We start from the raw sequence: 15,469 nt of genomic DNA on the forward strand, positions 1-15,469 counted from the left end.
CTTCAATGAAGCTACAGCACATCAGGCACTGAGTCACCCACCCTTTCTTAGATGACTGTCCTTTTCCAGCTCGAGACAGCAGAGCTGTGTGAGTATCTGCCACAATTTGTTGAATCTTTTCTAGCTTTTGTTCACAGTCTGCAGTCAGTGTTCGTATCCCTGGGACAGTTTCTTCTAATAGTCTTCCCAATATTTTAAGGTCTTCTAATGACTTACTAAGTTCCCTCAGGCTGCCTTCGTGTGAAAAAAAGGCCTAAACAAAGAAAAGCAACAGAATAACCTCAATGTTAAGTCACACAGATATGCTATTATTCTCATACAGTTTTTTCTATTTCCATTGTCTTCTCGGATGAGTGCACTTAAAGCGTAAGCTGTCAAACCAGGAAAGAAACATTTATTTTCCCTCAATTCTTTTTCAAATATAGCCAGGAACGACACTAGGATTTCTGGCAACATGTTCCCCAGCTGCATTCACAAGACTATACTGACTCTTGCTCGATTTTGAAATTAAAGTAGCTAAAATTGTAGTAACCTAATGAAAGGTCCCAAATCCTCTTCACACTGATATGTCCCATTGACAACAGAAGTAGAATTGGAAAACTTATTTTAAATATCTCCCATCAATATTTATACTTCCCATGGTGAAATCAAGATACACCAAACATCTAAGAAAAATACGAGCAGAAGAATGCACCTGAAAACACCTATTTCTCTTTACTCTTGCATACGAAATATTTGCTGATCAGGAATCCACGAGAAGCAAAGACTAAAACTCCACTGAAATCAGTAAAGACCAGAATTTCATCAACAGAGCAATTTCTTACCCTTGTAAGTAGTAAACTAGCCAGATCAATGCATCTCAAAGAGCAAGATGAAGTAAAATACTAGAAGCAATGAAGTGTGAAACCCATTGCTTATGCAATATGTAAGATTCACCATAACTCACTCTGGCAAAAGAAACATGAACTTCCGATGTCTAACTCTGTGGCTAATATATATATAGCGCACAAACACAGAGGTAAAGGGCAGCTATTGCACTGTGAGAAGATACTCTCACTTGAAGGCATCTAATACTATCTGTGCAAATGTAACAAATCAAGGGACTGGCAGAATAGGTAATCATTCTTATCGTTATACTCTGCACAGGTAGATCCGTTTAATGTTTCAAGGCTGTCATGAAAAAAGAAATGGAAAAAAGATACCATCCATGCAACAATTCTGAAAGTCTGCAAGGAGGCAAACATCTGCAGTCAAAATAGGCAAAGGAATAATTTGGGTGGCCTCTTTGTTACGTATTTACGTAACAGGCAGAACAAGGGCCATGTTCCACAAACACATGCGGCAATAATGTACCTAAAAAGGAGCAAGGACAGACAAAGCATTCACAAAGAAAGGTAGAAGAGCAGAAAGGGAGTGTGTCAGGTACCTCATGTTCCTTGATAAGCCCTTTGGTTTTATCCATACTTAGGAGTTTCTTCTCTTTGCCTAATTGCTTATTGATTTTTTTTAAAGTTGCATTAAATTTCTTTTTTTCCCTTTCTACTATGAGCTGGAGGCAGGATGTAATTTCATGATGAACTGCCTGCAAAAATCAAACACATTGTCCCTGTGAGGTGGTGAGACACTATTATTAAGTAAATAACCACAGAACACATTGTGACAAAAAGAATTGTTTTTCAAAGGTGCCAGGCCTAATGAGAACAAACAGTGGATCCTCCTTCCTATATTACCTCACCTCCCATCTTTTACGAACATCTTTACTCTTTTCTTCCACTGCCAGCTTTTCAGAGTCCGATGAAATATTTTTCAGTTGTTCAGCTGTTTTCAGAAATTTGTCAAGAGCTTTATTGTCCAGGGCACTATAAAATTCCTGCAAGAAAAGCATCATAATGAAAAACAAACAGAACTGAATGTAGCTTATTTATCTAATAAAATTACATCAGTAGTACACAAAAACCACCTGTAAAACATGCATACATTACATGAATGGACTGTGGTGGCCCCTGCATGAGTGGGTACAAGAGCATTCTGCAGGCAGTATATGCTTTTTGGAGAAAAGTATGTGGTTTTCTTGTAGCTCCTCTCTTACGGGCAAATTCAGTACCAAAAAAAGATTAAGGTCCCTGAACTCTGCCTCATTTCTAGGGCATATACATGGCCATGTACTCTGACTGTCAGAGAGAGGGTGACAGGCCTGCATCAGTGCAATGGGGTCCTAGGGACAGCCTGGAGCGAGGCTCTGTGCTGCTCCCAGCACGACTGCTGAGGCCTCACTGTGCAAGATGAGGCAACGCAAAATTGAGCACTTCCATTTTTGATATCTCACTAAGGACTCCCTTTAAGAGATCCAGATTTTGAGATTGGACACTTTCTTTTACTATTTTGACACCAGGATAAGGAGGAGATTCAGTAACACTTTAAAAACCTGTCCAGGACCTCAGGCATAGCATTCTTGATGGGAATCTTAATTATTAATCAAGCAATAAAAATGGCCGTAGTTCAGAAGATAAGGAGTTCTGATGGGGTGATGGAGTAACTGCTGTACAGACTGACATTTCTATAGTATCACAGAATTATTGCGGTTTGGGCTGGAAAGGACCTTAAGATCATCTTGTTCCAACCCCCCTGCCATGGGCAGGGGCATCTTTCACTAGTCCAGGTTGCCCAAAGTCCTGTCCAACCTGGCCTTGAACACTGCCAGGGATGAGGCAGCACAAGTTTCTCTGGGCAATCTGTTCCAATGTCTCAACACCCTCACAGTAAATAATTTCTTCCTTATATCTATATCTAACCACTTCCAGCTTAAAGCCATTACCCCTTGTCTTATGAATACATACTCTTATGTAAAGTCCCTCTCCAAACTGTTTGCCAAGATAATATATGCTAATAGTGTTAAATCAAAAAAGCTGAGAAAAGCATTAATAACCATTAAAAAAACCCCAGTATTTTTCTCGCTATGGTACCTTAGACTTTTAGAGACTAAACAGCACTAAGAAATACTCAGATTCAGCTATCTAGGAAAACAAACCCACCTCATATCTTGAAATAGATTCTTCAGGACTGAACTTTTGACTGACAAGTTGCACAGCCTTTGAAATGGAGGCCTCTAGTTCTTTCTGGGATTCTTCAAAATTCAGCAAAGCCTCCTTCTCTGCGGGTCTCTTCTCAGATTTAGACAAGGTGTTGGTCATGTCACCCATGACAGCCTTGGAAGAAAGAGACTTTTCAGAACACACCTGAGTGTCAGTAATTACATAAAGTTATTGCTTCATAACATCACTCAAGTTTTTCTGGTTGAGATACTGATCTTTGCAATGTTCTTGGTTTTGCTCCAGCAAGAGCCTGGGAGACCAATTCCAACAGTATAAAGCCTTTTCTATCTTACATGACTGACAAAGAGTCTTCATAATCACATAATGCTAAAATTAGAGACAAGATGTCTGTGTGTATGAAGTACAGTAACAATAAAAAAGTTGTACCTCTATTTTGTCTTTGGCTTCTTTAATTTGTGCCTGCAACCCAGCATACGAATGCTGTTGGGACAACTGACTTGAAACGTTTTGTGTCAGGGATTGCAATCTCTCTTCTGCTGCCACAACTTGTTCTTGGCATGAAGTTCCCCTTGCAGCCAAGCTCTGGTTGAATGAAAAACATTAGAGGCTTCTATGGCATTTATGTCTTTTTACTGAATGAAAAAGCTAGTCTTGATCATGGGTGATCAATATTTGGTCAAATAAAAATCTTACATTCCAATTGTGGTGAGTGTATTGCACTGCAAAATCTCTGTGTAGAGAAAGACACTTGCTGCCATCCACAGGGGATTCTGTTTGCTGAAACAGTCTGTCAAGGTGATCTCTCTCATGTCTTTGCCTCAGAGCCAACTACAAGTATTTTTTAAATATGCGCTCCCATCCAAATAGCTTTCCAAATGAATGTACAAACCACACATTTGGATATGCATTGTCTGATCATGAAGTCCTCCAAAAGTAAGCACCTATTAAGGCTCTGATTTTCTTGCGGCATTCAGTACTAAAAAGCAGGAAGCAGCTGAATATTTTGCATGCGAAAGTCGTGTGCAGTATTTGAATATTTATCATGAAATGTCGTTCTGAGAGCTGTTTTGATCTATGAATATTCAACACATTTTCCTGTTTGAAGTTGTCAGTTTGCATTCTTCTAATGATAATCAGTGCTTTATTCTAGATTTCGACCTATTGTACCGCAGGTAATAAGCGACATGATCTCTTCTGCTTACAGATATGGAGATACAATAACAGTCACATTTTTGGAGGCTGTATTTAGTTACTTCATTGTTATTTAACAAACCAGTGTTATACTGCAAAATAAGGCTTATTTTATAAACATATGCCCATAATTACAAAAATATTAATAGATTCTTTTTGTAGGCTCACACTCATAATTCTGTCGACTAAACACAGTGCAAGGCGGCACAAACCAAAAGTAAACTAACAGTAATTCTGATTCACAGTTACTGTAAGTGGATTTAATGTACTAAAGATTTCTGCTTAATTTTAGCACTGAGAGTAGCTCCAGTGAAACCTCCCTTCTGGTGGTCATCTTCCTACTGTTAGATTATATCGGCCCTGCTGCAGAAATAGCAAAAGGCAACAACACAAGACAGTGCTCCACCTTTCTCTAGTGCTAAGGTTGGCATCTTTCTTCAGTCTCACCTTCACTAGCAGGTGAAGAAAACAAATCTGACATTGTACTGAAGCTAACAAGTTATATGTACATACTGCCACCTGCCATCTGCAGGGGGTGGCGGGTGGGTAGCAATCCCTGGCAGACAAACATGGAAAACAATGGAGACTAGTGGAAGAAATTCATCAGCAGTCACTGTGAATGTGCAGAGCAACTGTCTATATGCTGAGATACACAAATAACCCAGCATGCTCCTGAAAATACTTCAAGTATTCCAGTTTTTGACAGGAAAGCCTTCAATACAGCCAAAGTTGCCTCAAACACCCTCCCTGCACTGGAGGGTAGGTGCTAGAAAGGACTGTATGACAAGGGGAAATTCTCAGCTTGGCACCCTGAAAAGTTTTAGACTGCTGCAAATGTTGGGCTGGGCAGGGAGTAATTAATATCACTCCAGAGCAAGCTGCCAATCAGCAGCATCAATGGCATTTCATTGGCACCTGCTTGTCACCTGGACACACTGATGTTGGGAGATTCATTTATAGCTCATCTGGGAGTGATCCTGAAAAATAACAAAGCACTAGCATTGCTTTGATTTTTTTATCAGTGTTACAGTACAAAATCCACATTCATTTCTACTTCACCAATGATGGCTCATTTTACCCCAGCCATGAATTCCATGTGGAAAGATGAGAATCTGACGAACAAGTATTTTAAGCAGCGTATTTCCATTTTCACCTGCAAACGTTCCTCCATCTCAGGCTCCACAGGCCCCTCATGATTGATCTCACTAAGCAGGCGCCCAGTCTCTGCTGTCCAGCTGTCCACCCTGCTGAGGAGCTCTTCAGTTTTCTCCAAGCTCCCTGGAAGTTCTCTGGTCTTTTCAGAAGTATCTGTGCTCCCTTCACCAAGCTATAAACAAAGAACAGGGTAAGATGTTCATTCCCATCATCAGTTCATGTGTCTCTCCACTACCTTCCTGTAACACACAGTCACCTTTTAAGTTACTTCCCAGCTGTTGCACCCAACAGGGATCAAAGGAGAAGTAAATGCATAAGGCACATGAGGTTCAGTTTTTCAACCCAGAGGGTGAGTGGAATAGCACAACCTGTTCCCCTCCCCTATAAGCAAGCAGCCACAGCCACACTACCATGGAGAACAACTCCTTGGCTGCAGCATCCCCCACCTGGTACTGGTCAAATCAAGACCAGGGAGCATGCTAACAGTTTAATGGTACAGCAGTCACAGGGCAAGCTCATGCACTTGCCCTTGCCTTTTTGGATAAAAAGGTAAGTATTACCTATATTATAGCCATAATGTCCAAAGCAACGACAGAAAAATAACTCCTGGAGTCCTTAAGGCCTTGTAAGGGTGCAAGAGGCCTTTTTATCTCTGCTTTATGAATGTATTTCCTAACAGCACCTCCTACTAAGGGTTTTTCTAGGAAACCCCGGATATCCTCCACCCCAGGGAATATGTTTCCTTTGATCTTCTTGCATTCTCACTAAGCTCATCTACAACCACCATTTAATGTCACAGCAGTATCTCTAATAAAGGTCAGTGAAAGGCTCAGCTTAGGAAATTAAGAGCTCAAATATTCCCAGGCAGAATGAAAATGTCATTCTCGTGAAAACATTCTAGGAAATGTAATAGGTGTAACATCAAGCATGTTGTATAGGAATTTATAGCAGCCTAAAAACCTGTCAAGTGAGCTGGTGTAACGTGGCACAACCCTAGAAACATCTATGCTGCAATAATTTCTTTCTACTAGCTGAGGCAGAGATTATAAAATTTAGCAAAGGCTCACAAGCTCTTAACAAATTGATTACTTCCATCTCTAAAACTGAATAAAGAGCTTTATTCTGCAAAAAGATTTCCTTTTATAAGTGGTTTAAAATATTCTATTTAAAAATTTGAACATTTTCCAATGTGTTATAAAGAGCATTTAACTGAGTCACAAAGACTTCAGAATGGAATGCCCCTGCGTATTCTCTGTTCCCATTTTAAAATTGGCAATACTGAGTTGACTGAAAGATTTATTCATCTGTGATTAGCAAGCTGGTAAGTCCAGAAAACAGGATTTTGAAGGCTGCATGGCAAATGAGTCATATGAAATTAGTAAACTTACAAATTGTGTTCTCTTGATGAACTTGGCCCATCTCCTGTTCAATTTCTTCAGCTCTTTGGCAATATTCGATCCAACTTGGTCTTTGCTGACTTCAATGAGATAGTTACCAGCTTCATTTAAGGAACCATGTACCAAATTCCACTTTGCCAGGATCTCAGCAGGGATCTAGACAGAGGCATTGAAATAATTTAAAGCAGAATCCTGTCAGAAGTTTATTTCCAAAACGAGGAACAGAAAAGCAACAAAAACCACCACTCTCATATATAATGCTTTCCATCCAGGAGGCTTCCAAGTATCTCTGTCATTACATTACCTCATTCGGATGCTCATTTCGTTTTTCTTCCAGCCACGTCTTTACCAAATGGATGTTTTCTGTATAATTACTCCAGGAAGATAGGACTTTCTGTAGGGTGGTATTTACATTGGAAATATAGTCTCTGCACACAGAAATCTTTGACTCCACTGTCTTAAACAGTTTGCTAATTTCTTGAGGATTTCCAGCTAGGACATCAAATAGGGAATAGCGTTATACATTTGGAAACAGAGAGGTTAATTACATAGAAGCAGTATTTTACACAAAATATAAGAGGGAAGTAAAACTAGTGACAGCACATCAGTTCAAAAATAAGAGGTCTTCGTATCAGTTTATGTGCACAAACTTACCTAAGTCAGGACTGGTTATGTTTTTGTTTTTCAGATCTTCACAGATGTGAGTAGCAGTTTCTAGCTGTGTTTCAAGTCTCTTTTCTTCAATGAAATTCTGCCCAAAGGGAAAAGTAATTGGCATGGGTAACATTAACCCACATAAAACTAGGTAGGAAATGCAGCTTGGGATATATTTTTTTTTAAATATGAGTCTAAAACCTGCCATTAAAAGTGAATTGCACAAAGCCCATCCAACAACTCATTTGCAACCTGTAGTCTTAAACAGACCTAGGGGTTTTTCTGCACATTCAGAGAGTAACTTAAATGAGAATATTAATTCCTCAATGCCATTGTCTGAGTCATAGCTTTGCATGAGTCAGAGCTGCTTATTTCAAAAAGTTACAGCCCTAGGGCAATACTTATAAATGGCATCTAGAATAGGCCAGGCAGAATTTAGTCACCTACGTCAGAAAAGTGATGAAAGGTAGGTTTCCCTGCATGCACAGAAATATTGACATGCCTAGTTCCTACCTAGTTCCTACCACAGATCAAGCAAGGTCCAAACTGGGGATGGAAAGAGTGAAAGAGGACGAAATGGGAGCAGAGGAGGAGACTACTGCTTTGAACAGTCAATCCAGAGAAGGAGGGTTGATCCTCAGCCCCACTCTGAGTGGTAACTCACACTAGAGCTTCTCATTTCTACAAATGCCCTATCTAGCAGGCTACAGAACAACCTCTGCTGTGACCATGATGAACCTGGGCCATCATACCACCAATCAGGCAGGATGGCACATCGTGGGACCAGAATTAGAGCCAGCAACAAGCCTTAAACTCCTTGGGAAAGCTCTATATTCTATCAGCTTGAGAAAGACCGCAACTGTAGAAATAACATGAACCATGAACCAGAACTGTAGAAATAACATGATTAAGTATTTATGAAATCAACTGAATTGAGAAATTCAGCACAGATTTAAGTCTGTACTCCCATCTCACCACAGGGAAGGTTAATACTGCTCAGGAAAACCAATATTTATATAACCTCTTGCTGTCTCCTTCCACAGTTCTAAGGCTGGTGAAATTCCCACTAATTTAACTAGTGATGTGCCACTCTCAAAAGCCTCTGAGAAACTCTTAAAATGGAATTCACAAGGAGTCCCATTAACCAGATGTGGAACAAAATTGATGGCATAGCATTTTCACATCTCTTGCCTCTGTTCTTTATGCAGTATGCTTTGTCAATATTTGGGGTAGGGTAATCCAGCACCTCCTGTAAGCCTACATGTGGCATCATTTTAATAGCTTGAGCCCAGAAGCTGAGCTAAGCACAAAATGAACCAAGACAATTCATATTCACTAAGAAGCATACGGAGGTAAGGAAGCTAGGAAAAGGCAACAGCAAAACGCAGTATTAGCCAGCACTGTGAATAATAGTTGGCTTTGAAGATAGGAACTACAGAACTACCCCAGAGAGGTTTGTGTTGATTTAAGCTAGGGAAGGGCTGCTACTGCTGGTTCTATAATCTAGAAAAAAAGAAATCTTCACAATAAAGAATAAAAAAGGACAGAGAGAAAAATTACAGTCACAGCTTGCTCTATTTCTCCAAATCAAGAAAGAACTCTCATTCAGAGTAAAATGGGAAGATGCTGGGGGGGGAAGAAAACTTCTATGGAAGTCTAGCTGTCTTTCTTCACACAAATCCCACATTTCACAAGTTTGCCATTCTTCTATCAACTACTGAAGTATCTTCTGATGAAGATAGACACAAACCTGACTCAAACAGAGGTGGGAAGAAGAATTATTGTCAGGGTGTGATATATATATTTTAAACTTACATTCCAACTTTCCAGCAGTGATTCCACAGACTCTTTTGTACCATATTTCATGTCCCAGATATTTAGCTTTAACATCACCTCATTGGCTATAGCTGAGCACAGTCCATAGTGGTATTCAAGAAAGGTGTTGAAGTTTGTGAAATGAATATTTCTGAATCTGCAAACAGTGAAATATTCTAAAAGTTGATTCAAAATCATTGGATATAGAAAGCACTAATGGATAAGGTTTTTAGCTTTAAAGCCCAGAATTACATATATGTAAACATTATTTTGATATGACAAGAGTAAAATTTTAAGATGACAGTTCATTTTTTTTAAGTAGCAACAATTTTGAGTCAATATTGACCGCTCAATTTATGAAAAACCTTAATGTCCAGAAAAGGAGCATCTGCTCTCTGTATGTCAAAATATCTCAAGGTTACGGACATTAGATTCACTGGTCATTTTTTTAAATATCCTCCAACAGATATACGGGGTTTCACAACCTGTAGATCTCAGTGATTTTAAAAGCTGGAAGTTAAAAATTTCAAAATCCCCCCGAGAAATTTTCACATACAAAATATTCATGTTTCCTACCCCTAATGGATGTTTCCTATCCACACTAGAAAAAGGCATTTGAAAAGGTCCTGTTGATGAGCTCCATTCTGTACACATAATTAGCCATTCACTGGACCAGTAAGTGAATAAGTAAGTAAGTGCCTGCTCCACTTAACAGTTAATCTGTGCTTAGATGGAAAATGCTCTTTTCCTGCAAGGCATGGATAAATTATATGTTTTTTTCAGAAGAGCAGAGCAAGTCAATAGCAGAGCTAGAATATGACACAGTCAAGGTAGCGGGAATATGAAGATCACAACCTTCTTTTCATTTCCTCTAACTTTTCAGGCAGGACTAGTGGGGTATTCTTCTCATCTTCATTCTTAAATGATTGAAGGGCATCCAAGTGAGAATCAAAACAATCCATCAAGCCCTGGGGAGAAAAAGGCATGGTAAGCCTTTCATGTTAATTCTAGAGTATTACATCTGGGAATCAGCAAGTCACCTGCCATTAGGGTGAGAGCTATTAACAACTAGCCAGGACAAGACAATATTTCAGTGTCTTTACTCATAGAAGTACAATGCAAGTATTTCTCTCATCACTCCGTAAAGTGCATATTTAGTGCAGTACTGGCTGATTTCTCTTAGCGCTATGTATCTAGTTAAGAAACGTTAATCAACACTACCCATCCTATCAGTTTTTTCTGCACTTTCATAAGGGCAGGCTGTGATAGGACAAAGGGGGATGGCTTTAAACCGACAGAGGATAGATTTAGATTAAAGGAAGAAATTCTTTACTGTGAGGGTGCTGAGATACTGGAACAGGCTGCCCAAAGAAGCTGTGGATGCCCAAATAAACCTGTTATGTCAGTCCTATTGCTTAATACTTCATCTGATTGCTCAATAAATTTCTATCTAACACCATGCTAATGGCATATCACATTAATCTTCTGATGGCCGGTTTCACATGATTGGGAAATATTTTACAGGCATGTGTCTGAGCACCAAATTCACTATGTAAAAATCAAACATAAAATGTGTTGCACAGAATATAGGCATATTCATAAGTGGCATAAAAAGAAGTATGTTTAAAGTTCATTTCTATGTAATACAACCTGCCAAAAACATATTAATGGAAATGGCTACGTCCTGGGGCAGCCCTCAACCCCAAAAGTAGTGCACAGATTTGAAATCCTTGATTTTGTAACCTTAATACTATTACAGTCAGCCAGTTATGAACATTGGTGGGTAATTTGATGGATCTTAAGAGAAAGTAAAGTTTCCATTATAAGGCACCACCTTGGCAACAAGATCCCTACATGAGACATACTGGAAGACCTGACTAGAGGAAAGGTGGGGGTTGAGGTGGAGAATTCTCAGCAGAATGTTTTCCCATTAGGAAAAATAGGTTTGACAGTAATTAAGTATCTTGGGTTTCTTCTTAAGGAACTTAATGATTTTATATACATGTTCAATGGGAAAGAAGAAACGACTAAAACAATGATATATCTATCTCATTCTTAGAAATGCCAGAACTACTGAGGCTGAGCAATAAAAATCACAGATAAAATGGCTAAAGTCTGGTGAACTTGTTACCAGTGAAAAAACATCTCTCATATGAGGAACTGACTAGCAATAGTACAAAGAAGTGATGTTACCAAGCCACTCAAGAACCTCTGTTTCCCATTCTTTCAAATTCTCTTTAAGGACATGTCATGAAAACACCCAGCTTCTCCCCGTTCATAAAAAAAACAAGTACACCGCTATGATGATCAACCAGGCATCAACACATAGAATCATAGAATGGGCAGGGACACCTCACACTAAACCATGTCACCCAAGGCCTCATCCAACCTGGCCTTGAACACCGCCAAGGATGGAGCATTCACAACCTCCCTGGGCAACCCATTCCAGTGCCTCACCACCCTCACAGTGAAGAATTTGTTCCTTATATCCAATCTAAACTTCCTCTGTTTAAGTTTTAACCCATTACCCCTTGTCCTGTCACTACAGTCCCTGATGAATAGTCCATCCCCAGCATCCTTGTAGGCCCCCTTCAGATACTGCAAGGCTGCTATGAGGTCTCCACACCTACTCTTTTCTAATTTTTCAGACTCAAAAGGACATTTAAACTATTATCAGTGCAATGATTAAAAGGCCAGAATAAATCACCTGCGTGGTTATCAAAATAACTTCTATTGCTTTGAATGGAATTACAGAGTGATTCAGCAAATACTTAACTTTCAACACACAAACTTCGTGAACTCGCTGGAATGTAACCCTGAGCCCAAGTGCTTTTCTGAACAGGTATGCATTAAGCATAGATTTAAAGATAAGGATGCAATTATCCTGTGTTACTACCTAACAAACAAACAAGTTACAGGAACCACATAAAAAAGAATACCTTAGTTTACTCATTCAGATAGTATTCAAATTTAATTTCACCCTAGTGAAGTCAAAAACCTTCCTTATAGACCTATTGCAGTGACTTCATTACATTCATCATTGTTCAAAGGTATGCTCATAAGAGCTTTTAATCTTCAGCACATAAACATATACACACCACTACTTAAATGTCAAACAGCAACTCCATAGCAAGTGCTTTGCTAGGTCAGACTGCGGCAGAATGTTCCGTTGCGATCAGCATACCTTAAATATTACAATGATTTCTCTGAAGACAAACATTGCTTTAAATGGGTCCTGTAAATCAGGCAAATCTTCTGCCTCCAGATGTTCTACTTCCTGAAGCCAAGCCTCAATGCTATTCAGAGGGGAGGGCAACATCTGGTCTAGCTTCACTTTCCATTCATTAATCTTAAAAAGAAAACAAAATGATTAATTTTCTCACTATTATTGTCTTTCCCATCCCTAAGATACTGATATAAACTCCGTAAGCTGATGCTGAAAACATCCCAGGGAAAAAAAAACCCAACAAAACAAATAAACACCTGTCACCACTGAGAAAAGGGAGCTTCCAATGAAGTCAGCTGCTAATCAGCTGTGTTTACCTGAGACCCAGGTTTGCTCTTCAGCCTGTATTCTGTGTAAATACTACAGAAAATTTGGCAGTTGATATCCTTGGCTGGTGACCATCTACTAGTTGCAGAACAGAGGCGAAACAGGGATGCTCTGGATAGCCTTCATCATAGGCCAGACAGGGGAACATCATTCCATAAAGAGCATTACCAGCAATGACCACGACATCCCCACTCATGGCAGATGGAGATGACAGAGTCAAACTCACTGCAAAGCTCTGACCAACCAGATTTCACTATATCACTATCCATGCCATGGGAAAGAATATATTAACACACTTTAGCCAGCTGCATCATTATCTGAGCCATAATTATGCCCCAAAAGACTCTTTAAAGCATAGATAGGCCAAAAACTTTGATCAGAAGAGTGCTTAAAGATAATCAAATGCAGGCCACTTTTTTCAGAGGTTTCAGAGTCCTGAGGCTCAGGATTCAGAAGGGTATTAAAAAGTCATCTTCTGCCTCCTCTCAGGCACTGTACACCACTCAGTTTGTCTGGACTTCAGGTTCAGGGTCAATACCTCTTTTACCAATCCAAATAAAGTATCACCTCCCCACTTCTCCCTGTGGAAGTTTCTGGGGTAGACTTAGGCTTCTTCATCAAATATGCTCATGCTGGTAATAAAGTGAGCTAAAAATGCCTCTAACCTGAGAGATCAGTTTATCCCACTCTTCTATTATCTGCTGCTGGCCTTCACTCAGCTCAGCTTCACTTCTTTTTGATGACCACACAGGCAGAAAGGGTTTTTTTCCTTGGTTAAATGCTTCCATAAATGACATCATTTCCTAGGGATAAAAAGAAAGATTAATTCATGGAAGAAGACTTCAGATACAAGCTCATGAAGCCAAGTACTGCCTTTGAACAAGTTGGTATGAATTCCATTAACTTCAAAGGGTGTGATGCACAGGAAGGTAAGATGGAAGAGAAGAGGCAAAGCTGTCTCCAGGCAGTATTTGTGTCTGAAATTATAGGTGCCATTCACTAGCAAAATCTGTATTTAATATAATGTCAGTGCAGTCAAGATATGATTCTCCCCTCCCATCAAGAGAAGGGGAAAATTCCTCCCCTCACTGTCCCTCATGGGCCGTTTTATTACAAACTCTGGCTACAACATAAACTAAAGGAAATTTTACTTCAATACAATCTACAGCAAAATTTCAACTACTACCCAACATTAGTTGGGTAAAACCTACTGTTATTATTATCACAGAAATGGTAAAGGAAACCCTGTAAAGGACCTATGTGTTGAGTTTGGTCGAAGTCTTCAACTATGTCAATTAAGACACTAATTTAATTTCTCAGAAAAACCCCCAAAAAACACTTTCTCTGTTCAGAAATCAAGCAGCGTATCTTTTTCCTAAAAATAAGGATTTTATCCTACCCTTCCCTTTGATAAGTGCCCTCAATCAGATGAGGGCACTTATCAAATTCATTTTCAGATTTCCAGCTCTTGTTCAAAAGGTTATTTAATGCTTCAGTTTAGGCAATGAAGATGAAAAACATCAAAAATGTTCCCAGAAACATATATTCTTTTCACAGAAGCAGTTATATATGAAATTCAACTTACTTTGTACTTCTGATAATACGTTTCATTCTCTGTGTCAATCAGCAACTTCGCTAACTTCTTCTCCTGTGCAGCCAACCAGCTCTTGGCCTCTCTTACTATTTCCTGGTAATAAGAAAAGAAAATTTCATTTTCCCATTTTGAAAGCCTTGTTTTTAATTTACATTGTGCCATAAAACAGCACATATTGAGCATATGATAAACCCTGTTCAAAGCTATTTAAAAATAAATAGTAATTCCTAGGACTCTAATGAATTTTGGGTCAGCCACTATTATAGAGCAAGGCCAAAGTTTTAAACCTGGCACCTTGATATATAAAGGCATCTGAAAAAAGAGACTGATTGCAGTCCTGCTGACAGGAGGTTATCAGTATGGAGATACATGAATAACTAATAGATACATAAACTCTTACAGGAGAATATAGGGAAAAGAAAACTTGTTTTTTCAACCAGTGTAATCTGTGAGAGACAATTTCTGTCCACTTTACATGTGAGCTATTAAATTTAAAGCTGGTTGTTTTGCACATTTGCAAATCTGTCTGCCTCTACCCTAGAGGTAGGCACACTAGACTTCAGAGCACACATGAAGACAACCAGGCTTGAAAATGTCCTTTGTAATAGCTAAATGAAAAAACAAGACAACCCGCGCAGCAATTCCACCTATATCATCAAAAATCTATCACATTGAGTCCTGACTACCACAAAAGAGCATCAGAAGATTCAAGCCAATTCAGCCCTGTCAATAGCTGAATCAGAAGATCTACTATCTAACTGTTATTAAGTTAGGTTAGAAACTGGACAAAGACAGTACTGATATTGTTGACATCCACGATGCACATTCATTTAAAAGTGCCTCAGTGATAAAGCATATGACATACCTGCATGTCTTCTTCAGACTCAGGCGAATTCCTGGAGTATTGCAAAAACTGAGCCACATAAGTCATGATGGATTTTTCATCTGGATTCATAATGTCAACATCTACAAAAGCCAATACACCATTTACATAATCATGCAGCCTTCTAGGCCTGATCACATAATTACAGGCTATGCTGCAGTTACTAAAACACAT

General features: G+C 39.2%; 1 protein-coding gene across 1 annotated transcript in view; it reads right to left on the bottom strand.

Moving 5' to 3' along the window:
• Positions 1–15,469, bottom strand: part of SYNE2 (spectrin repeat containing nuclear envelope protein 2) — a gene marked incomplete at both ends in the record, with an annotated part of 167,744 nt that overhangs the window by 139,708 nt on the left and 12,567 nt on the right. The window contains 15 exon segments of the mRNA XM_080618232.1: positions 42–253; positions 1,427–1,582; positions 1,736–1,870; positions 3,033–3,206; positions 3,480–3,635; positions 5,398–5,571; positions 6,788–6,952; positions 7,101–7,288; positions 7,451–7,547; positions 9,266–9,416; positions 10,118–10,233; positions 12,450–12,614; positions 13,484–13,621; positions 14,404–14,505; positions 15,278–15,378. Of these exon segments, the coding sequence (XP_080474358.1) occupies positions 42–253; positions 1,427–1,582; positions 1,736–1,870; positions 3,033–3,206; positions 3,480–3,635; positions 5,398–5,571; positions 6,788–6,952; positions 7,101–7,288; positions 7,451–7,547; positions 9,266–9,416; positions 10,118–10,233; positions 12,450–12,614; positions 13,484–13,621; positions 14,404–14,505; positions 15,278–15,378 (2,230 nt within the window).

This window comes from Psittacula echo (genome assembly GCF_963264785.1).
Source record: "Psittacula echo genome assembly, chromosome: 5".
Lineage (NCBI taxonomy): Eukaryota > Metazoa > Chordata > Aves > Psittaciformes > Psittacidae > Psittacula > Psittacula echo.